Source organism: Morone saxatilis, unplaced genomic scaffold (genome assembly GCF_004916995.1).
Source record: "Morone saxatilis isolate NCDOM2014 unplaced genomic scaffold, NCSU_SB_2.0 Contig20, whole genome shotgun sequence".
NCBI lineage: Eukaryota > Metazoa > Chordata > Actinopteri > Moronidae > Morone > Morone saxatilis.
In genome coordinates this window covers 13,846,293-13,867,933 of record NW_023339763.1, presented here as the reverse complement: position 1 = coordinate 13,867,933, position 21,641 = coordinate 13,846,293, and the positions used below count along the sequence as shown (strand labels likewise).

General features: G+C 43.3%; 5 protein-coding genes across 6 annotated transcripts in view; all 5 read right to left on the bottom strand.

Annotated features, from left to right (window-relative positions):
- ddx52 (DEAD (Asp-Glu-Ala-Asp) box polypeptide 52) overlaps positions 1-459 on the bottom strand; it is an 8,046-nt gene extending 7,587 nt beyond the window's left edge. The window contains 2 exon segments of the mRNA XM_035666876.1: positions 338-405; positions 408-459. Of these exon segments, the coding sequence (XP_035522769.1) occupies positions 338-405; positions 408-444 (105 nt within the window). The 5' untranslated portion in view covers positions 445-459.
- Positions 460-1,491: 1,032 nt separating this feature from the next.
- Positions 1,492-10,875, bottom strand: heatr6 (HEAT repeat containing 6). Its single transcript, XM_035666872.1, has 19 exons — positions 10,775-10,875; positions 9,163-9,292; positions 8,937-9,077; positions 8,735-8,850; positions 7,934-8,048; positions 7,736-7,837; positions 7,465-7,626; positions 7,127-7,359; positions 6,744-6,918; positions 6,458-6,664; positions 5,490-5,589; positions 4,993-5,387; positions 4,769-4,891; positions 4,456-4,542; positions 3,904-4,038; positions 3,570-3,817; positions 3,343-3,439; positions 3,034-3,238; positions 1,492-2,535 (listed from the first exon to the last, which is right to left on the bottom strand). Exons 1-19 carry the CDS (start codon positions 10,873-10,875, stop codon positions 1,958-1,960), a joined length of 3,450 nt encoding a protein of 1,149 aa, XP_035522765.1. The 3' UTR covers positions 1,492-1,957.
- A 1,655-nt stretch (positions 10,876-12,530) lies between these two features.
- On the bottom strand, positions 12,531-14,445 carry dynll2b (dynein, light chain, LC8-type 2b). 2 transcript variants are annotated; one of them, XM_035666362.1, is made up of 3 exons: positions 14,311-14,445; positions 13,432-13,576; positions 12,531-13,329 (listed from the first exon to the last, which is right to left on the bottom strand). In XM_035666362.1, exons 1-3 carry the CDS (start codon positions 14,421-14,423, stop codon positions 13,192-13,194), a joined length of 396 nt encoding a protein of 131 aa, XP_035522255.1. In that variant the 5' UTR covers positions 14,424-14,445; the 3' UTR covers positions 12,531-13,191. The 2 variants fall into 2 exon arrangements, with proteins under 2 accessions (XP_035522255.1, XP_035522256.1); XM_035666363.1 differs by having other exon boundaries at positions 14,235-14,367.
- Positions 14,446-16,090: 1,645 nt separating this feature from the next.
- On the bottom strand, positions 16,091-19,701 carry LOC118331427 (serine/arginine-rich splicing factor 1B-like). The gene is given in 5 exon segments (XM_035666360.1): positions 16,091-17,907; positions 18,147-18,275; positions 18,277-18,344; positions 18,424-18,605; positions 19,298-19,701. Coding segments are annotated over 5 exon segments (762 nt in total). The 5' UTR covers positions 19,492-19,701; the 3' UTR covers positions 16,091-17,718.
- A 718-nt stretch (positions 19,702-20,419) lies between these two features.
- The window catches only part of LOC118331428 (serine/arginine-rich splicing factor 1), a gene marked incomplete in the record, with an annotated part of 3,659 nt that continues 2,437 nt past the window's right edge, over positions 20,420-21,641 (bottom strand). The window contains 1 exon segment of the mRNA XM_035666361.1: positions 20,420-21,475.

Below are 21,641 nucleotides of genomic sequence, written 5' to 3'. Positions count from 1 at the left end.
ACTCTCACTTCCCCACCTCATCCTCCTCCCCATCACCATCTCCATCTCCCATCCTTTGGAACTGCTCTGGGCTCCAATTGGTCGACCTGCGCCGATAATCGATCGCAGAGAGCGGACCGTAGGAGCAAACCCCCATTGACACCGGAGACCGCCAACCGTGAAACCAGAAGAGGAGACTGTCACTGCCGGTGTACAACAACAGCCTTCCTCAGTGAAGTGCGATAGAAAGGCCACAAACCCCCTAAAATTGTCAAAGAAAGCCCAGAACAAACACTGCAGCAACAACCGCGGTCAGCCCAAACTACATTAAACTCATGGCTCCTCCCGGCCACTGTACCGTCAGCTCCGCGTTACATTCACCTGAACCGAGCGCGTCTTGTCCAAACCTCTTCAGGTCGAATTTGCTCCTGATCCGAGTTTCCGAAACAAATCGAAGGCGTCCATTAGTCCCGCAGCGTGGTTCTCTGTCGGGTCTGGATCCAGACTCCACTAATCAACAGCCGGATCATCCACCAGCAGCTCCTCACCCTCCGCCCTGAACTCTGGCGCCCCCTAATGGCTCCCAGTGTACAGTCCAGGTGTGTTTGTAGCTTGTGCTTTCATTGATTCACAAGAATATTATCATTTATATATGTATATAAATAATCATTATGTGTGACACCTGCATATCTGATTTATAATGGGTGCCAATTGATGCCTGTTGCTCCCGTCGTTAACAAACCCGCCCCGATCAATAAAGTCTACCTGTATTTGCACTGTTTACTTAGCTACTGTTCATTTTATGTATTATATATAATGTACATAATACTTTATATCTTATCTTTTATCTTATTTTTGATTGACTGGATGCTTGAATTTCCCTGGGGATAAATAAAGTATCTCTTTCTGATTCTGAATATTATAATTACTTTTGTTGAAACCAACAAAGCTGAAACATTTGTGCGGATATAGTTAGACCTTCTGTTTCTGTCACTTTGTTGTCACAACATTAAATACTGTAAATTAACTGAATACTGCTGGTAAAATCATGTTTGTTTGGATGGTAACTGCCCCAAGACTGTTGCCCACTTGGTAATCCAGACCTAAAACTAATATATTCAGTCACTGGTGGTTTTTTAAGGGTTACAAATTTTACTTTTTGCTCTGACTCCTATTGTTACATAAGGTTTTCATGTTAAATATGAATACAATACAGTGATGCTCATAAACCTCAAATAGGAGAATAGTATGTTTGAGATTTTCTGCGTACACATCGTTTTAAACTTCAGAGAAACTGTCAAAAAATGTTGGTGAACTCTGAAACCAGACTGTGGGAAATCACTGTATTTATTGTTTTAAACATCTGCTCTGCTGCACAGATGTCCAGTCAGCGTCATCAGTGTTCACATTGACAATGTAGTGTACTTCATAGTCTGAATAATGACGGCAATATTATTAGAATCAATTACATTAAAGATATTTTTCACATATCTTTTTATATGGCAGATGTTGATGATGTAAATTACAAATAAAACAATCAAATTCATGTGTAAAAAAAAAAAAAAAAAACCTCCAAACATGTAAAACAATAAATAATGTTTCTCTCGTTAATTAACTTTGACAACAAAATTCTGTTAAACAATAAGACCTTGTTCACGTCATCAAATATACGATCCCACTGAAAGTCAATAGGCGATACATTATCACCCAACTCTAATCTCAGTCTTTATATTTGTTCTCAAAATGTAATTTCACTACATTTGTAGGAATATCCGATCATAAAAGATCTCATAAAAGAGTGCAAGTGCAATTAGACAGATAAAAAGAAGACATAAAGGCACTGAATTTCAACTTGTCTTGAAATGTACAGAAAAAAAAAAAAAAAAAAGCAAGACGCTCATTATGACAAAGCTGGTTACATAACCTTTGCCTTCAGTCACCAGTTAGTTGGTGGTTGGATCTGTCCACCTCTGAGAAATCAGTCAATAGACTCACAGGTCTTCAGCAAATCCTCCAGGAAACTAACCACCGCCTCCTTGCCTCTGTCCTCTTCTCCCCCTCCCTCCCCCTCAGTCTTCAGCCCCTTCAGTCTGAGCAGGGTCTGCTGCAGACCTCCAATTCTCTGCTGAGGGGTGAAACTGTCCCCCGCTGCGTCTTTCTCTCCCTGCTCCTTGTCTGCTCCCCCCTCCTCTGCTCTGACATATTTGATTAAATGCTCTCTGATGCCCCTCCCCTCCTCCCCAGCCAGCGATGCCCCGAGGGCGGGCATGTCCTGCGACTGGCTGACGCTGAGCAGGTGTAGGAGGGCTTGAGAGAGCGTGTGTCGCAGGCTGGCACTGTAGCGGTACTCTAAGAAGTCGTTCGTGTCTTCGCTGTTCTCCAGTGCCGTGGCCAGGGAATGCCACACGCAGCTGAACCGCTTCGTGTCGCCATAGCAGCTGCGTTGGCCGGGAACTGCCAGGGCAGCGGCAGACTTGATCCGCACCTTGAAGTTCTTACAAGAAGTGACGACGTGGCAGAGGGCGGAGAACGCGTCCTGGGACCACGGGGCTGAGTCTGAGGAAAAGAAGAAGACAGACACACGTGAGCAACATTAAAATAAAAACTAGAATTCAGATTAATCATTAATGTTGGGTAATGTTTAGAGTGCGTTCAACCAGCTGTTTACCACCCAGATAAACATTTATTTCCTTTTTTACAGAGAGTTAGATGAGAAGATGTCTTAAATGTCAAGCGCTAGTGACATGTACATGTCGGACCAATCCAACACCTGGATGTCCCCCGGCACTCGTCTGGTCTCCACAGGACATTTGTAAATTCAATTATTCAAATCCGCTGTAGACAGGTACTTTCAAGTTTTTTGTGAATTTCGTAGCCACCGTAGTTTCTCCTACACGCGTGGAAGGTATCTGGTTGGTTGCAATCTGCCACTTCACCACAAGATTCCACTAAATCCTACACACCGGTCCTTTAAATGCTGATTGGAAGCACGGTCACAGAGCCAGGTTATTGACCAATTCATACAAGGGCAAACACAGGTGCATAAACACTGACCGAGCGGCAGGGCGGGGTTTCTGAAAGCATTTCCCAACGCGTAACAGGCATTCCATCGGACCTTCATGGTGGCCTCTGATTGGACAGTTTTAACCAGAGCACGGACTGCGTCTTCCAGCGGGCGTTGGAAGGCAGACCGGGTCAGCTGAGTCTCACGCAGGAAATGAAGCAGATTCCCAAGTGCTCGCACTGCGTTAGACTTCACCTGGATGGGGTTGAAGGAAGTTGAGAGAGGCGAGAGCCAATTAAAAAGAAGGCGAATGTGAATCTTTGTGCTTTGCTCTTGTGTGACAGTGTGAATGCTCTTACCCGGTCTTTGTCTGCCGACGCTCGGGTGGCAGCCTGCAACATCTTGAGCAGCAGCATGTCTGATAACTCTTCTTGGAAGTCAACACCAACACTCTCCCTGATAAAGAACCAGGAGATAACAGAATATATACTTTAAATACTTATTATACTGGTTTAATGTGAAAGATACAGATGCATTTAGTGAGTTTTCTTAATTCACTCGGCACTTTGCATCCACGTTGTCTTACATATTAACAATAAGTGTGTCTGTGAGGTTGCCCAGGGACCAGGCAGCCTTGGCACGGACATTTGGAGATCGATCATCGTGGGCAGCGAGGATGGTGTTTGCCGTATCCGCCACGAACATCACATCCTCTCTCAGACAGGGGAACAGTATGTAGACTCCCAAAGCCCGGACAGCTGCCGTCTTCACCAGATAGTTTTCACTGTAGGTCAGCCCCAGCAGCACGGTGATGCACATCAGCTGGGTCTTGTCCTTAAAAACAACATTACATGTCACACATACAGCTCCATGGAGATCAGTGTTAACGGAGTAGAAAGTCCAATCAAAGGGGAACTCACAGGCAGCTGTGCGAAGGCCTGCGGGAGGATGGAGGAGAGCGTGTCGCAGGCGCTCGTCTGCAGCGTGGGATGTTGCTCGTTCTGCAGCGCTCCGTTCAGCGGACCACTCAAAACTTCTGACCAAAACTGCACCACCTGTTTCATGTCCACGCATTAACAAAATGGTTTACTGAACTTTAAACTTAGCATTTAGAGATTTCTAGTCACACGGTTGATATATTAGCATCAACCAACATTTCGGGGGATTTGCCATCTGGGCAGTTTAAAACAGGAGAAGAAAAAGAATGAAGGCAATAAAGGTTTAGGCCCACATCATTTAGAGGTGATGGAAAAATAAACACAAAGATAAAATAACGATCAGCGTTGCTTGGCCCTAGTCAGAGGTCTCTCTATTCAGTGCCTTTGAACATTATGTCTTCCAAATGAGAGAGTAAAATGGAAGAAAGAAGCTAACGTAATGAAAGGAAACAAACAGCAATAGGAAATATGAAACGAATTACAACTGGTCTACCCTGATACAGTATTTACAGTATTGAGACAGTTTGTACTTACTTGGCTCATGGGGACCCTCACGCTCTCGGGTACGTTGTTCTCTGCTCTGTACTGCTGGATTATTCCCGTCCCCAACTCCTCTAGTAACTAAATAAAAAGACAACAACACGACGTCAGTGCACAGATCTCGACTTAATTATTGTTTCTTATGTAATTTCAAAGCATCTGTTAACTGTTGTCGTCTTGTGCAATCAAAGAATCAATTTTCAAAATATACATTTACACCATCTGTATTACTGAAGCTTAAACGTAGGTGCCACAAACAGCCAACAGAGGAGTTACTTACGGACTAAGAGACAATAGGAGGTGTTACCTTTGCTCCGTGCAGTTGAATGGAGGGGTCTGCCTCCCTAAGGCAGCGAGCGCTCACCTGCCCAATCTCACACAGAGATGATTGGACTAGAGAGAAGTAGCCACGGACCAGGTGAGACATGACCTGAGACACACACGTAAAAGAAAAAAAAAAACCTTCAGATTTCAGACATGTCTGTTTGGGGCTTTCTCTTGTCACTTTCTGTCTCACTCTTTCTCTCTCACCTGTAGAGCTTCTAGTCGTACAGGAGAGGGCTCTAAAGCAGCTCCGCCTCCTGCCCCCCCCTCACTGTCTGATTGGTCCTCTCTGGGCTGAGTCACCAGTGACACACACAGCTGCAGCAGCCACGGCGGGGAACTATCCTCCTCCACCGGTGTGCGAGGAACGCGGGGCGAGTGTGTGCGCGAGTTCCGCTTGGTGGGCGTGACTGGCGTGCGAGAGGGCGAGGACACTCCGTCTCTTTGTCTCCAGCTGAGAGCGGAGTCCTGCGGCGTGAATGAGCCAGCGCTGCTGCTGCTGCCCTCCGGCTGTCGGAGGAGGAGCTGCACCTCAGGGAGAGGGGCCTGAGTTGTCACTAGAGCCCCATAAAGTGTCAGGACTGACACACGAACATTCACATCTAAAAGGCAGAAATAAGTTGTGTTACAAGAAGCATGTTTTACTGACCCGTTCCCTTAAATTCATGTGTGAAGTTACTTGAGTGCACTGACGAAAAACTGACCTCTGTGGCGCACATAGGGACGCATCTGCTTCCAGAGCGGGCTGAGCAGACCGGGTCTGAGACGATGGTAGGGAGCGTTCGCCACCAAGTAGGCCAGACACTAACAGACAGGACAGGTGGAAATAAGCTGTTAGGACAATAAACATACAAGCCTGAGAGGTGGACCGTCTCAGCACAACCTGTTTTATGCTCATTCTCTTCTTATCTAAATTTGGGAGGTGTAATTTTTAACCATCTATCAGTCCAGAGTGAAATGTTTTAATAATTATTTGATGGTCTGCTGGAACAGATATTCAGAATATCCAAATGATTAATCCTAATGACTTTGGTGATATCCCAACTTTCATTGAGCTCCTCCAGAAGGTCAAATTAAAAACTATGATTATTCATAACACGCAGATGACAAATCATTTTGGTCACTTTGCTGAAGGATTTAAAACATGAGAATAACAAAGTTGTGTCTTCATTTTTCATCTATTAAACAGGTTTGCTTTTGGTTTGTATTGAACCTCAGAGGGCTGCTAGCATGGCTGTAGATTTTTACACTGTAGGACAGTCTTAAGTCTTTTTTGTTTACTTGGTAAAAAATATGACGTGACATTTTGTAACTCGAAAGAAAAGGTCGGGTTTTTTCGGCCGCCTCTCCTGTTCTACCAGATATCACTCCCCAACTGTATGTGTGCAAGCTCAACATGCCTGATTAACCAACGTCAGAACTGCAGGCATATCCAGTGCTAGAGGGCATGTTTGGGTGCGTAAAATAAGTGTGTACAATAAAGTTTGAACTATCACACTTCAAATAACAGAAGACAGTAGAAGGTTTTTTAGGCTCCGGTCAGGTTAAACCTGTTTTTTTGTTGGCCCGATCAAATCTCTAGAACACATTAGCAATAACCCAGAAGAGAAAACTATCAGAAGGTAATGGGTGTCATCACAAAACTCCCTTTATCAAACGTATGTTACTGTACCTTTATGACCTGTGTGAGTGTCTGAGGGGAGGTCTCAGCTAGCAGAGCCAGACTGAGAGCACGGTGCAGTTCTCTGACGGCAGTGGCCAGAGAGAAGGAGAAAGGGGTGTAAGACGTACGAGGAGACGCCGTATCTTCAGCCACGGCCAGGAACTGACGGGAGCCATCCAGAATGGCCGACAACACCTGAAGGGTGCACGCACGCACCTGGGGGGAGAGAAAAGACACAGATGCTACAGCCACACGCGTCGAGGAGAAGTGTAACACGAGTTAGGGTATGTTGTACCTTTGGAGAGGGGTCCTTCAGTATAATTGTGAGGAGAGTGAGAGATGGCGGCCCCCCAGTAGGAGAGTCAGGGATGAAGGAGGACCAGTATCCATACAGAGTCCTCTTCTCTACACCTTTCACCACCGCTAGCAGACAGAGCAATGCTCCCTGACGCACACGACCGTGGTAAAGCCTGAAAGAGAAAGAGTGTAACAAACTTAGATGACTTGACATATCCATTCACTTAACAAACATGTACACCTTTTAGAAAGCATAAAGTTACATTTGTTTCTCAAACATAACATACACGTGCCTTTTTAGGACTTCTTAAGCTTGTAGAAATGCAACGCATGCATAAGAAAAAACACCAATGGATGAACGTGGGCAGTGTCTTTCTGTACCTTAATTTGCTCTGTGCATTGCCCTCTGGGTCAGAAAACTCTGAGTCAGAGCTGCTTTTTTTCCAAGAAGGGTAGAGAGATGAGGCAGAGGGTTTAGACAAGGACTCTCCTTCACTTCTGCCTCCTTTCTGAAGTACAGGCACTGCATCTCTGTCATCTTCCTCTCCATCCTCCCCTCTGCTCTCCTCAGTGCTCGTCTTTTTCCCCTTCCCTTTGGATTTCCTCTTTTTATTCTGAGTAGAGACATTAAAAACATTTCAACCAAAGTGTGTTTCATCTGTGATTTTCAATCTGTCCTTGCTATAACCTATAACAGCAAAAACGAAGGCTTGTCTTACCCCTGAAGTTTTTCCCGGCACGGTATCCTTTGATTGTTCAGAGGGTTTCGGTGGTTCAGCAGGTTTTGATGTGGGGAGACCCTCATACTGAGGAAGAGGTGCTGGGTAAAGCACAGCTGGCCACTCAACACTCACACCTGGAGATCCCTGGAACATGAGCCTCTGCAGAAAACATGTACTAAATAAACTCACATGTAGTGTTTGTGCAAGATAAAAAGACAAAAAATCGTAAATCAACAGAAAAATCTGCTAATGTGTTACAATGTTGTACCTTAAGTGAGGCCAGTATAGACCCAAGCTCCTCCCCTCCACCAAATTTCCACTTCCCGCCTGAAAGACAACACTGAAGCCCCTTCAGTGCTGCTTGGATCACCTGCACAGAGGACACAAGACCAGACATGGGTCAACTATGATTTAATGTATTTTTTCCTCATTGAAATTTTCATTACAACACTCCAAGTATCCGTACCATGCAGTAGAAGAGCTCATCAGTGTTGGGAGGCCTGGAGGACTGCAGTGTTTTCAGGAAGACGCTGAAAGATACACTTCTGTATTGATCATCCAAAGGGGGCTGACCTGGGATTCTGGAGAGAAACAAACGAGCCGACCACAGAAACAATCACAACAAAGAAGCACCACCTTTAAATATCCAGCATTATCATTCATTTAGAGTCATGTTTCTGGCCAATATTTACTGTCTTTGGTCTCCACCAACTCCTGAGATAATATCTGGCTCTTTAGCAGCTAAATGCTCCACTATGTTCACCAGCTAGTCGCTAACTATGTCTGCCTGCTGTTTGGTGCCGAGTAGGTAGTGTAAGGTTTCTGTAGGTTCATCACAAGAAGTGACTCTTTAACAGTGTTTTCTCATTTGATAAAATGTTGTAACAAAACTATAGATTATAGCGACAAAGTACCAAGAAGAAGGGGCCTTTAGCTAGAATCAAAGTATGTAACTATAGCTCATATTTAGGTGCACAGGGGAGTAGTGGATTATGTTGCAGTACCAGCTTGGAGATGTCTCTCTGGAGGTATTATATTAAGTTTTTTATATGAAGTATAACATGAATGTAGATGGCTGCAAAACTCAACTTAACAACTTAAAATCTCTCTTGATATGCAAAGTAAATACAATTTCCCCACAAGGCCTTACAGTCTAAATACCTAATTTCACTTCTTGTAATGTAGAAGAACACATTTACATCTTGTCTTTAGTCTACAGAGCGAGTGCACAGTAAAACAGCTACATTTAAAGCCCACTAAAGCCTACCTGAGACAGATGTTGGCCATACATGTAAGAGCCACACGGCGTAACTCCATATTTGGCTGAGAAGGAGAACTATACAGAAGGAGGACCCCGTCTTCACCCAGCAAGTCACTGAGGTGCTATGAGTGAGAAAAAACTCAAATATTCAATAAAACGTTCATCATTTACCACAATACACTATCAAAAAGCTCGTGCAAATATCTACCTGGTGGCACTGCGGTCCATTCCCATACACGATGGTGGAGAGTGCCAGGAGGACATCTGAGTGCGTCCACGTGCTGCACACTTTCAACGCACTGGCGGTATAGTTCACCAAAACGTCCAATGTGTGCTCGTCCATTATTACCTGAAGAAACAACGAGGACAGACACTAAGAACACAGGACATCCCCAGCTCGACTTCCACACTTACATATGCAGCTCTACTGTTACCTTCAGCTGATTGAGTAGATGGTGCACTAGCTGGCAGAGTTTGATGACTAAATGTTCTTGACCCAGCGGCACAAGAGAGCTGGCGTGTTTCAGCAGACTGCACACATCCTGAAATGGAGAATCAAAGAGGCTCAGCACAACCAAGAGTGTCTTCAGTTCAGTTTTATTGTCATATGCATATTTAGTACAGGGTACCACAGCAATGAAATAAACAATTGCCTTGGGCAACTCTCTCCAGGCAACTAAGTCCAATATAATAAATAACTAAACATCATAATAACATTTAACCTAAAACATCCAAGAACAACAAGAATTGTGTGCCAGGGATGGAACCTAAAATCCTGCCCCATAATACTAAGTGGGCCTCCTTAGTGGCTGCGTTTCCTGGTAGAGTGTTGGGAGGCGGTTCAAGTGGACCCCAATCAATTTTTAGATGCAGTTTTGACCACCTTTGTCAGAAGATTAAGGTCCATGTAGAAGTAGCCTGGCCAAACCAACGACTACAATATTTTCCTGGTCAAGTATCCTCTCTGTAGGGGATGTTTAAGGGGCATACCTATACTTTCTTAAGACACCTCCGGGGGAATAAAGCCTTGAACTCAGTTATTGCCCTTCCTTAAAGGGCGACAGCTGGGATATGGAAAGGAGACCATGCAAGAAAGGGAGATCTTGAAATTGTGGCCTAAAGAAATTAAAGAAGGAATTGCTTGCACAATTTCAAGCTGGAGAGGTTTGTTAAGCTGATTCCAGAAGGGCAACAAAAAACGAAAAAATAATCCAACATAAGTTAGGATTGGATTGATAGAAGCCCCTAGAGAAGCTCGCATGCACCAAGAAGCAAAACCCGCTAAAATGTTATTTCTGCCTGCCTAAATGGTGGTCTGACATTACCACCAAATAGCTGACTGGGTGGTTTACTGCAAATTGTGCTAATTGAGTCAAAGGCCCGGCGGCAAATAGGTAATAAATGCCCATTATTGATTCTTGGGGTTGTTTCCGAAGGGTTCCCAAGGGGCGGGCTTCGTTCTCCGGTTGCCTATGGGTAGCACGTATGGTGGTCCGGCGTTGTAGGGTGTTCTCTGCGGTTATGCCTAGGTTACCCGGGTTGGTTTGCAAGGCGGGTGGAGGGCCAAAAAAACTCGTTCCACTCGGAGGCCACCAAAACCAAATGAACGACCAAATGTATTATTTATTGGGAGCGCCACTTGTCTTCCAGGCAAGATAGGGATAGGTACTAGCCCATCCAAACAGAAGAACCAGTAATAAAGAAGAAGCTTACACCATCATTAAATTTAAAGTTGAAACACTGCCGCCAAAACAACACTACCGCGCGCAAGCCTCATTGGTTACCTCAGGCCGAAGATGATCTGAAATATTGGCCCCCCCTTCCGAAGGTTCTTAGAGCTTGCTAGTTTTCCCGACAGGGAGCCTGGTCCCAAACAGCCCAGGTATCTGAGCTCCCCTCTCGCAAGCCTTGGCCCGAGTCTGACCCTTCGCAGGGGCTAATACTGAGAAAAATCCTCCCTGCGGGCGCTTAGCGGGAAGAAAACATGTTTCCTCGGCGGTCCGACGGATTGGAGCCCCGAAAAGGCCCAGACCATACCCGAGTTACGTGTCCGGGAGACCCGAGGAAGGAGAACCGGGCAAGCCAAGTGCCGCGGCACCCAGACGGCACGCGGGGGGGAAAGACGGGGGACAATCACTCGCGGCCATTCACTATGTCAGCTGCACATATGACAGAAACCCCGCTGGTCTCTTGAGCCCGCCATATTACTTCGGACCCGGAAAAGTTTTACTCCGCTTGGTGGTTCTCGCCCTCTTTCATTTCAATGCTTGACATGCCAGGGCCATGGTCGAGCTCATATACTGCCCCCCCTTAACAGCTCGGCACAACGAAGGAAGCCCACTATCACCACGCACAGTACGCCACATACAGAAACATGGAAACCAACTCACTCTACTACCATAAAATAACCGGATTTATTAACGATAAGATATTCCTCTTATGTTGTCCCAACCAATGGGGGAACCTTTCCGATGGTATCAGGCCAGCCAAAAGTGGATAGAGAAAAAAAACCCATTGTATACAAACCATGTAGAGGTAGAAAATAATTAAATAAAAACATATGATTACACGCCGGAAGAAAGAACAGATAACACAAAAATAGTACAAACAATGAAGCGATATCAGCATTTATAAATACAACATTACAGTCAGTATTTTATTAAAGTAAATTAAGTATCAAAAGATATCATTCGCACAACCTTTTTTACTTTAAATCATTATAAAATGTCCAATATTAACTTATTAGTGATAATATAGGACATTATTAATGTAAACAATTTAACTTTTATCTGTTTGAGGACCAGAGAAGTCCCCTTCGGGAGACTCGACCTCTAAGTTGGGTCCTACTGGACTAAACTGTCTAAAAGGACTGTTTACTTGTAGCAGAGGATTAGTATTTTGTCATATCAATGCTACTTTTTTCTTCCACTATTGATTTCTGGTCTGATATGCATCAAATGTGTGCAATCTGAGAAAATTCTGTCTAATGCAGAATGTATTTGTGAATTGTATCAGTAATATATATCAGTTTCATGTGCATGCAGGATTAAAGTTGTACATAATGTAATAATAATAATGTTTATTCACACAAAATAAAACACAAGTCATAAAGTCATCAGATTTTAAGTGAAATTTAATTTGAAATTATCAGCAAACATATGAGAGACTGGACTGGAATGATTGATTGCTATAATATTTACAAACATAATACCAGACATGTTAAAAACTTAGTGTTTGCAGGTTTAAATCCTAAATTACAGACGAGAGATTATATTTAATCATTTTTGGCAGAACACAAAACACTGTTGCGTATTTTGAAGAAATTCCTCATGAGTTTAACATCTCTGTTAATGAAGGTAGGAGAGCAACAGATCTGACCTCTACCATCTTCTTTTGGCAGTAAAGTTACTTATCATAATTAAGTTTTGGACACATCATCCTTGAGTTGCCAGTCAGCTTGAAAAGCCTTTCTTTCTCAAGTTTACCTTTTCTGTTTGAGGGAAATAAAGTATAAATGAGCATTTAAATACCTTTAAATTATATTGCTGAGTTAATATTATACTTCTCTCTGCTGGATGTTCCCGGTTTCTGCTGATCAATACAACAATTTTACAGTAAACTTAAAAAGCCTTCCACAAGTGAGTATTCAAGCCTGGCTTTTTCTCAACTTTTAGTGTGTCGCCAGCATCTGGAAACTAATTGACAGTGTATCATGGTACACAAAATTATGATCCGAAAAAACGAGAGACAAGTAACTCCCCCGCAAGATGTCAAGACATTTGATTATAGTACAAGCAAGTGAAGCAAAGTCACACATACACATTTTGAACCAATTTACTGTCGTTTTGTGCTTAACATGTTGAAAATGTCACAATATCAAACTGCACATTAAATTACACTGCAGATATACAACAGTAACATTGTAAATATTCACAACTGAAGTGAAAACAGGAATGTTCAAGCATGTACAAAAGCTTAAATCTCTTAGCAGGTGATATTCTTTATTAAGTGTAAGCAACAGTCTTGGCATTTTTAGTCAATCTCAGTCGACACTGAAAATTAAAGGCATTTCAACAAAAACTGTCTGCTGCTCATTTTAATTCCATGAAAAATAAGTTATTATACAACATACCCATATGAAACAATGTACAAGCGCCGTGCATCAATGCACAGCAAAAATAATATCCAGAAATTGAGTCATGGTGAGTCTGTCTGATGTGCAAATGCTGAATGAGAGCTGGCATGGGGAGTAGTTTTACAATCTCTCTGAATGGCACATCACCAGTCCAGGCATAACTAAAGCACCATCCACCGACGGGGTTAGTGCTGTAGGTGGCAAACAATAACCGACTGAAGCAAGAAACCAAGAGGAAAGCATGTCTGCAGAAAGGTGGTAGCAAATGTACAGCATGGCACAAATAAGGGCTGAATTAAAAGTAGTTTAAGGAGGGCATGTTTGGGTTTCAGCCTGACTTGAACAGTAGAATGGCCACCTGGCCCAGGTAGAAGTAGATGAAGTGCTTCGTCTCGTGCGTCACGTAGCTGCCAAAGTTCCTCCCGACAATGCAATGCCATGTGGGGTTGTACTTCTTGTCAAACTCCTGCAGGAGACAAACAATTCACAGATAGAAAAGGCCATTAACGAAAAAGGTTTCCACTAAATGTTACATGTGCGTACCGCTCATTAAATGTAGATAACGTACCTTTTTGACATAGGCGGCGATATCCTTCTCAATGTTGTACTTCTCCATAGCCTGCATGGCGCAGTCCACTGCATCCTGCTGCATTTCATCAGACATGTCTGCATTCTTTATCACTGCCTTCTTGTCAGACATGTTGGCGATTTGACTGCACAGGAGAAGGAAAACAAATAAGAGCTCATATTCAAAGAGATATTTCCTGTATACGTTTAACCATCCCCCAAGCTGAGCAAACAGTGAGCCCCCGTAGTTCAACTTTAACGATTACAACACTACTGCCACCATTTGTTTATAGAAGCAGCAACTAGCAGCACTTGTGAGCCTACTTATTTGCATTTTGAAGCTGAACTGAGGCAGGCACCTTCTCCCATCCAACTGACTGGATAGGAGGCCTCATGAAACAGGAAGTCATGTGGATTGAAGGAAAAACCCTCCCTCAGATGACACAGTAGTTCTGGATCACACATGCAGTTAGATAGACCGCCCAGTGAAACAGACACACTGTTTACAAGTAGCACAGTAAAATAAGGTAGCTGTGACATACACAACTCTAACACTGAAGAAGATGCGCCTGCACTGTGCGGCTGACAGCGTGAGAACTGCTGCTGCTGCTGAAGTAGCACTTCACTATTTCTGCACGTATTCAACAAGTTACCCCTATAATTCAACTCAAGCTGTCAGGTCCGCAGACAACAGCGCAAAAAGAAAGTGAGAGGAGCATTGATACAGCCCTGTCGGGACAAACACAGGAGGCTCAGGCGAGATTAGCACGCAAGCCAACAGCAGAGCCAGTGTCCCCCTCTCACCTGCTGACAGTGCACAGGTTGGGCTATCGATGAAGACACACGAAGAAACACTCCCACGCATGCAATTGACTCTTACCGTCTCTCTACGAAGATACAGTGTTTAGGAGCGTTTGTTACAGGCAGCTGCACAGTCTTTGGTTCATTTATGGAAGGAAAACGTGCGTCTGTGCTCCGCCCTCCGCATCGCATCCGCCTCCTGATTGGCTGGAGCGGAGCCTCCACCCTGGTGACGGCGTTTTTCACTTGCGGACAGTGCCTGCATCTTATTTCCACCCAGAATGCAACCGTTTTCCAGCTCACCTCCCCCTCCCCTCCCCACAGAAGGCGTGATCGATTAAGGTGATCGGGTGTATCGATATCGATCTGCATAGCATAGCTTGCAGCGCATTATGATTAGAGCCAATCAGGAGAGGCAAGGTACGAGTCGCGTGTGCATTGTTTAGTGTATCGATCACATCTATGCATTGTTAAGAGTATCGATCACATCTATGCATTGTTAAGAGTATTGATCACATGCAGTGGAGAGACCAAACAGATCACAGCACTAAATAACCTTCATGTCTTATTATATATTGCGTGCTAAATGCAAAATGTATAGTCCAAAAATAAACAAAATCAATAAGTTATTTTAAAAAAACGAATCCTTTTGTTGGATTTATAGGTTTCCACTTTCTTTAATACAGCATGATGATGTAATGGACACCCAACTGGACTCCCCTGTGGGTTTCAGTCAGGGGGACAACCTAGAAACACCTGAGAAACCTGCTGACACTGGTGACCGTCCGTGCTCATCTTAAAGCTAAAGTTCACAGCATGCACATACATGCTGGTTTTTTATAGCTCTTGGAATATGTCTGTAGGGCCACCGTGGTAGCTCAGAGTCACCCCCCTCTTTCCCTCTTTCATATCTGTTTTTCAGTTCTAAATAAACTGGGATGGGACCGTTGAGGGATCACTTTAGGTTCAATGCTTGGTCATAAGATCAGTTACCATTAGCATTACATTAAAGGTAGTAATGGGTTAAGTATACAGTGCTGACAGTAAGAGTCAGGTTTCCTAAGTGTTCTGATAAATATAAATGTAAGGAAGAGGGCTTGTTTGTGTGTTAGTAGGCTACTGGTGGTGGGAGACACATATACATGTCCTCCTCATACATCACAATTATTTCACTATTGGGATTTGCTTTGGCTTTAATTCCTACAGGCACACCAGTGGCACTGACCTTATTCTTTATTTGGGGCCATATGAGAATTGCAGGTGGGATAATCAGTGTTTTTTAATGAATCTTTGCTGACAAAAAATAGAAAACCCTGTCTCTGCAGAGGAGGGATCATCCTTCCTGTTAGCATGTCACACTAAATAACCTGACAACTACTGACAGCAGAAACTTTCATTATATTTTCATTATAAGGGAATTATTTTAAAGGTCCAGTGTGTAGGGTTTAGTAGCATCTAGTGTAGTTGGAGATTGCAACTCACTCGCTTCACTCTCCCTTACCAAATGGAGGGAGAAACTATGGTGGTAGAGAAACATGCAAACAATGCGATCTGCCCTATGTAGAGCCAGCGTTTGGTTTGTCCATTCTGGGCTACTGTAGAAACATGGTGGTTCAACATAGCAGACTCCACAGAAGGTGAACATCTGTAGATAAAAATGGCTCATTCTAAGGTAACAAACACATGATTCTTATTTTCTAGGAATAATATATTTTCTGACAATAGATCCTCCTAAATGTTACACACCGGACCTTTAGATCTAAAATGGTTTGCAACCTTCAGAGCAGGTGCTAAAAAAGAGACAAAACACAATAATGTGAAATTATATTGAACTTTTATTGAAGAAAGCTTCAAGATACTGGAGATAATGCTTAAAATAAACTCATTTTCTGCAGCAAAAGACTGACCTAAGAGAAAACAAACATTAATGTTACATCTCTACATCGCCTCCCTTCTTCCCTCCCTCCCTCCTCCACTGTTAATGGTTGCCCACTATTTACCACTCTCCTTACGTGTGTGGATCCATCCTGCACCTCCCAGCCCTCCTCCTGGTTTTGATCCGAGTTTTGCTCCTCTTAATTAAAAAAAAAAGTAATTGGAAAAACAATCACTCATCAGGATGCCACCAGTGACTGGGTGTCTGAGGTCCCGCACAAAAAGAAAGATTTTTCCCCCCCGACTGTTTGAAGGCCAATTTAGTTTAAGTATTTCACTACAATGGTTCCGGTTTGATGTGGTTATGTGGACAGGGCCGGGGGTTGGGATCCTCTCCCGGTAAAATTCTCCTGCTCCATGTATCCATCCCGAAGCCTAATCCTAATCCTGATCTGATCCTGAATCCTGATCCGGCTCCGGAATGGGGAGACAATGAGCCCAGTCCGAACCTTCAGAATACCAGCAGAACCAAAGAGAAGGAGGCAAGTTAGAAGTAAACTTTCAGAAAATAATTAAAGAAAAATTAGAATCATTCCCCCCAACAAATATCAATTACTTTGGATACTAAGAGAGAGCAAAAGCAGAAACACCAATGACCACTGGATCTCCAAACAGGAGGTAGTGTACAGTAAAAGAAGACTATACACACATACATACTGCACTGACCCAACACAGCATTTCATTATGCTTTAGAAAAAACTGCAGGACCAGTGGCTTTAAGGACTACTGACAGAAGACAAGTAACCTTGCTGGTACTTACGCTATACGGGAGCATGCACACATACAGCAACTAGAACTAGAACGTATCATAACAAAACAAAACCTCTAATACAGCCACATACATTCAGTTACAGTACTCAGCTATTTTCAAGCATATATTCAGAGTAAAAAAAAAACTGAGGAAATCCTTATTTTATGCAGATTTCAGAGTTGTGAGAGGCCTCAGCCATCGTACCATTGGTGCCATATTTGATTCCTCCTCCTGCTGTTTATCCTAATATGAACTGTGTTTTCTTTTCCTTTGTTCCCATCCTATCCTGCTCCTCTGAACTCTACAGAGAGACACGAGAAGGTCAAAGTACAATAGTAAATGCAAGACTGAAAAAAATATATACACACACACATATATATATATAAATAATCATACCAGCCCTAAAATAACAACATATGGCATACAATGATGAATTCCTCCAACAAGGTACCATTCCCGTCAACACATCCTGGAATCAGAGGAGGAAAAGTACTCAAACAGGGGAGACAAGGTTAGCAGGAGATATAGATCATTTTGGGGTGAAAAGGAAACGGAAAAAGAGAAAGGGAGAAGAGACAGTACACAGACCGGGGTACTTCAGCCAATCTTATCTGGTCTGCCGAAATGTAAAGTAAAATAAAAATCACAACAGAAAATTGGGGAAACAGAAACACACAGCAAACAATGAACACAGCAAATGGTCCATGGAGACTGTACAGGCGTTGTCCCGTGAAGTTTGTCTTCTCCACTCTGAGATGCACTGTTGGGCTGGCTGGTGGTTTAATCAAGGTCAGGTGTGTCTTAAGTGCGAGAGCGCGAGCGGGAACGACGTGGAGAGTAACGCGGAGACCCTCGGCTGCGATGAGGAGAGTAGCTGCGAGACCCGCTGTTGCTCTGGCTTCGACTGCAACTGCGACTACGCGAGCGAGAGCGACCATAGCTGGGGCTGCGAGGACCGTCCACCTTCACACGAATGTAGGCCGTCTCTCCCTGAACACACAAACAAAAAGGCAGGAATGGGAAAAGAGCTGCTTGCCCAGTTATTATGGTTAAAAACACCACGAAAAAAGGTCTTTCCAACCTGCAAACAGTCCAACTGTCCAGTTGTTTTCATGCCTACTCTGTCCTTCTGACCTGCTCCATGTTTCACTTCAGGACTTACCTTGAACAAACAGATTTAATCCCAAAATCTAGTCCCAGAGCTATTCCTCCCTGCACCCTCAACCTACCTCGTGAGAGCGAAACTTGGTGTTGTCCAATTTACGGACAGCGTAGGTCATGTCTTCCTTGCGTACAAACTCCACCACTCCGGTGCCATCGCGGTACACATCAGCCGGTGCCATCGCGGTACACATCAGCGTAACATACATCACCTGCCTCTCGCATGTGATCCTTCAGGTCCTGCCAGCTTCCACTGGGAGGAAGACCTGCGAGGAAGGTAGGAAGGTGGATAAGGAACATTTCATACATTCAGGACAACATGTTAGGGGGTTCACGTTTGCCTACCTGAGACAATAACCCTGTGCTCGGAGCGTCGTGAAGGGGGACCATACCTTCCCCTTGGCGTTCCTAAAGCCCCACCACCTCCTCCTCTGCCACCTCCACGTCCACTTCGAGGGAACTCAACACGCAGACGGTAGCCATCGTAGTCGTAACCATCACGTCCATAAACGGCATCTTCGGCATCCCTGCAGGGTGACATTGACACTCACTCACTTCTCCCTACATGACAGCCTGCGTTGGTCTTGGAGGCTGCGTTCAGTCTTTGTTCTGAATCTGAGAGATAACCACGTCTCCGTTCACTTGAATATAATAGATGGAAATAAAAAGAACTGGGAAATGAAATGTGGAGAAGTCCCCTAAAATGAATACATACAGGAATTATTAAGGTTCCCAGCAATAAATACAGATAGTCCTTTGAAAAACGTCCTTTTAAAAGTAAAAAACTATTTATTTAACTATATAAACACATTTATATTTATTAATTGCCTCATTTATTGAGTTCATAGGTGTTTATTTATGCATTTATTTAATGTAGACATTCAGTACCTTTCACTGTTGTTGAAGACTGAAACACCCCACATTTCTGATAAAACAACATGATACACCTAATAAAATCTATCAAAGGGTTAACTTTAAAGTATTACTGGAACTGGAAAATGTTATATTAATTAGTAGAAATGTTTCTCCATGTACAGACCTGTAATGTACGGAGGCTTCAGGCTGTCCAGTAGTTTGATATTAGTGTTTGATTTGATGACATTTTGAACACTGAAGCACACACTGTATTGTTTAAAGAGCTGGGTTATGTGGCGGGAACAGGTTCACTTTCCACTCTGAAATAAAGGAGACAGTAAAGGTTGAAATGTGCCACCTCTACCTCGGGTCCTCGAACTCCACGAACGCAAACGGTGGTCCTCCTCTTCGGTTTTTCAGATCAATATCCCGAATTATTCCATATTTATAGAACACGTCCTCGACGTCTTTGCTGCGGATGTCCGGGGGGAGATTCCCCACATATATCCGACAGTCGTTGCTCCCGGCCGGACCGCGGATGACACCTCCTCCGGACATGTTAGCAGACAACAAAACACGGTGACAGCTAACTAACGGTGCCGTCACCGCAGAAACAGACGCGGACGAAGCGAAAGTTTGAGCTTCGACAACGATATTTAAGTTTATATAAGTTATGTTCGCACCCTGCGCGGTTATTTACAGGGACGTGACCGGGGGACTGAACCTGTCTCCACTGTTCGGAGAGCTGGATTGACCAATAGCAGACAGCCTTGCGCCGCAACGTCATCACGTTGTGTACAGCGTACTGTTGCAGTGACGTAAAACGCTGCTGCTAAATACTTCACTTTCTCCCCTCAGGTAAGTGGAGAACAAGTTGTACGGTTTTCTTTTGTGATGTTTTAGTTTTGAGGGGAAAGAAGAATAATATATAATATTTTGAGACAATATAAAAATCTAACCATACTGCAGTCTGTTCTTGCTGGTTTGGTTTAAGCAGTGTGTTGCTGTCATGAAGTCCTTAGAGATTGAGTAACTAATAAATGTACATTGGTGGAATGGAAGAAGTACATAAATACTATTCTTTAGTACAATTTATCAGCACTTGTACTTTACCACTGTCTAACTTCATTAATTTGAGTTACCAGTCACTTTGCATATTCAGATTTCACATATTAAACACTTGAGCTTATAAAATATGACACATTCTTATAGATTCAATACAACAATCTGTATTTATTGGTTTGGGTTTTTTACAGCGACTGCACCTATACAGGCACCGACACTTTAAAGAGTAGCAAAAAGCACCTGCTCAGCCAGATTTAACCTTCACTGGTTGAGAAGTTAAACCCATTAACCATTATCAGGCACCCAGTCCTCCAGAAACAACCGGTATTATGTAAAAGCTATACACAAATAGCCCAACTGCATGTGTTGCACGTTTGTGCCCAACCCACTGTGGACATGCAAGAAAAGAAAAACACAAACATTGTACGCATGTTATTAAAAGTTTTATTAAAAGAGAATAAAGCTTTGAGATAGTGGATATTATACTTAAAAAAAAAAAATCAGAAATCATCCTCCTCAGGAAATGACTGACCTAAGAAAAAAAAAAAATATATATAAACCACATTAAAGGTCACATTCCCTTGTCGCCTCCCAGTCCTCCCTTCTTCCCTCCCTCCCTCCTCCACTGTAAATGGTTGCCCACTATTTACCACTCTCCATACGCGTGTGGATCCATCCTGCACCTCCCAGCCCTCCTCCTGGTTTTGAGCCCAGCTTTGCTCTTCTTTTTATAAACTTAAAAAAAAAAAATCCGAAAAATAATCACTTGTCGCAGTGGCATCAGAAATTGTCTCTGACGTCCAACACAAAATGGAAAAAAAAAAAAAATTAATTTGGATTATTTAAAAGCCAATTTTGTTTAAATATTTCTACTACAATGTTTCCGGTTTGGTGGGGTTATGTGGACAAGGATCCTCGTGATCCTCTCTCGGTAAAAATGTTCCCATACTCCTGCTCCATGTATCCATCCTGAAGCCTAATCCTAATCCTGATCTGATCCTGAATCCTGATCCGGCTCCGGAATGGTGAGACAATGAGCCCAGTCCAAACCTTCAGAATACCAGCAGAACCAAAGAGAAGGAGGCAAGTTAGAATCACACCTTCAGAAAATAATTAAAGAAAATGTCAATAAATGAATCTACGAGGGAGTTTACTTTGAGAAAAACAGGGAAACCATCTATAATCAATCCCAAAAAAGGTGTACTTTGGATACTAAAAGATGAGCAAAACCAAAAACCAAAGACAACACAAGCTTTGGGTCTCCAAATATAAACTGAAAACATTGAACACTGGCACTCTATTGTCAAGTGTGTTTAAAAAAAAAAAAAAAAAAAACTTAACAGCCTTATAATGCAGATTTCACAGTGGACAAGGCACAGCCATCATACCATTGGTGCCATATTTGACTCCTCCTCCTCCTGTTTATCTTAATATGAACTGTTTCCTCTCTTCCCATCCTATCCTGTTCCTCTGAACTCTACAGAGAGACACACAAGAAGGTCAAAGGACAGTAGTATATGCTTAAAAAGTAAAAATGTTTCCAAACGAAACAAAACAAAGCATACTGGGACAATCAGTAGAAGGAAAAGTGTACAAGCGGCAGAGATGGCTAGCAGAAGTTGATGAGAATGGGGGGGGGGGGG

What these genes read in the sequence shown, in the direction of transcription:
- heatr6 (XM_035666872.1), bottom strand. Translation starts at nt 10,875, where the DNA reads ATGGCCGCGAGTGATTGTCCCCCGTCTTTCCCCCCCGCGTGCCGTCTG. An exon ending in ATGGCCAACATCTGTCTCAG is followed by an intron (nt 8,049 to 8,734) that starts GTAGGCTTTAGT and finishes GTTTCTCTCCAG; the next exon opens with AATCCCAGGTCAGCCCCCTT. An exon ending in AGGCCTTCGCACAGCTGCCT is followed by an intron (nt 3,818 to 3,903) that starts GTGAGTTCCCCT and finishes GTTGTTTTTAAG; the next exon opens with GACAAGACCCAGCTGATGTG.
- dynll2b (XM_035666362.1), bottom strand. Translation starts at nt 14,423, where the DNA reads ATGCGATGCGGAGGGCGGAGCACAGACGCACGTTTTCCTTCCATAAAT. An exon ending in TGTATCTTCGTAGAGAGACG is followed by an intron (nt 13,577 to 14,310) that starts GTAAGAGTCAAT and finishes TCTCCTGTGCAG; the next exon opens with TCAAATCGCCAACATGTCTG. An exon ending in TCGCCGCCTATGTCAAAAAG is followed by an intron (nt 13,330 to 13,431) that starts GTACGTTATCTA and finishes TGTCTCCTGCAG; the next exon opens with GAGTTTGACAAGAAGTACAA.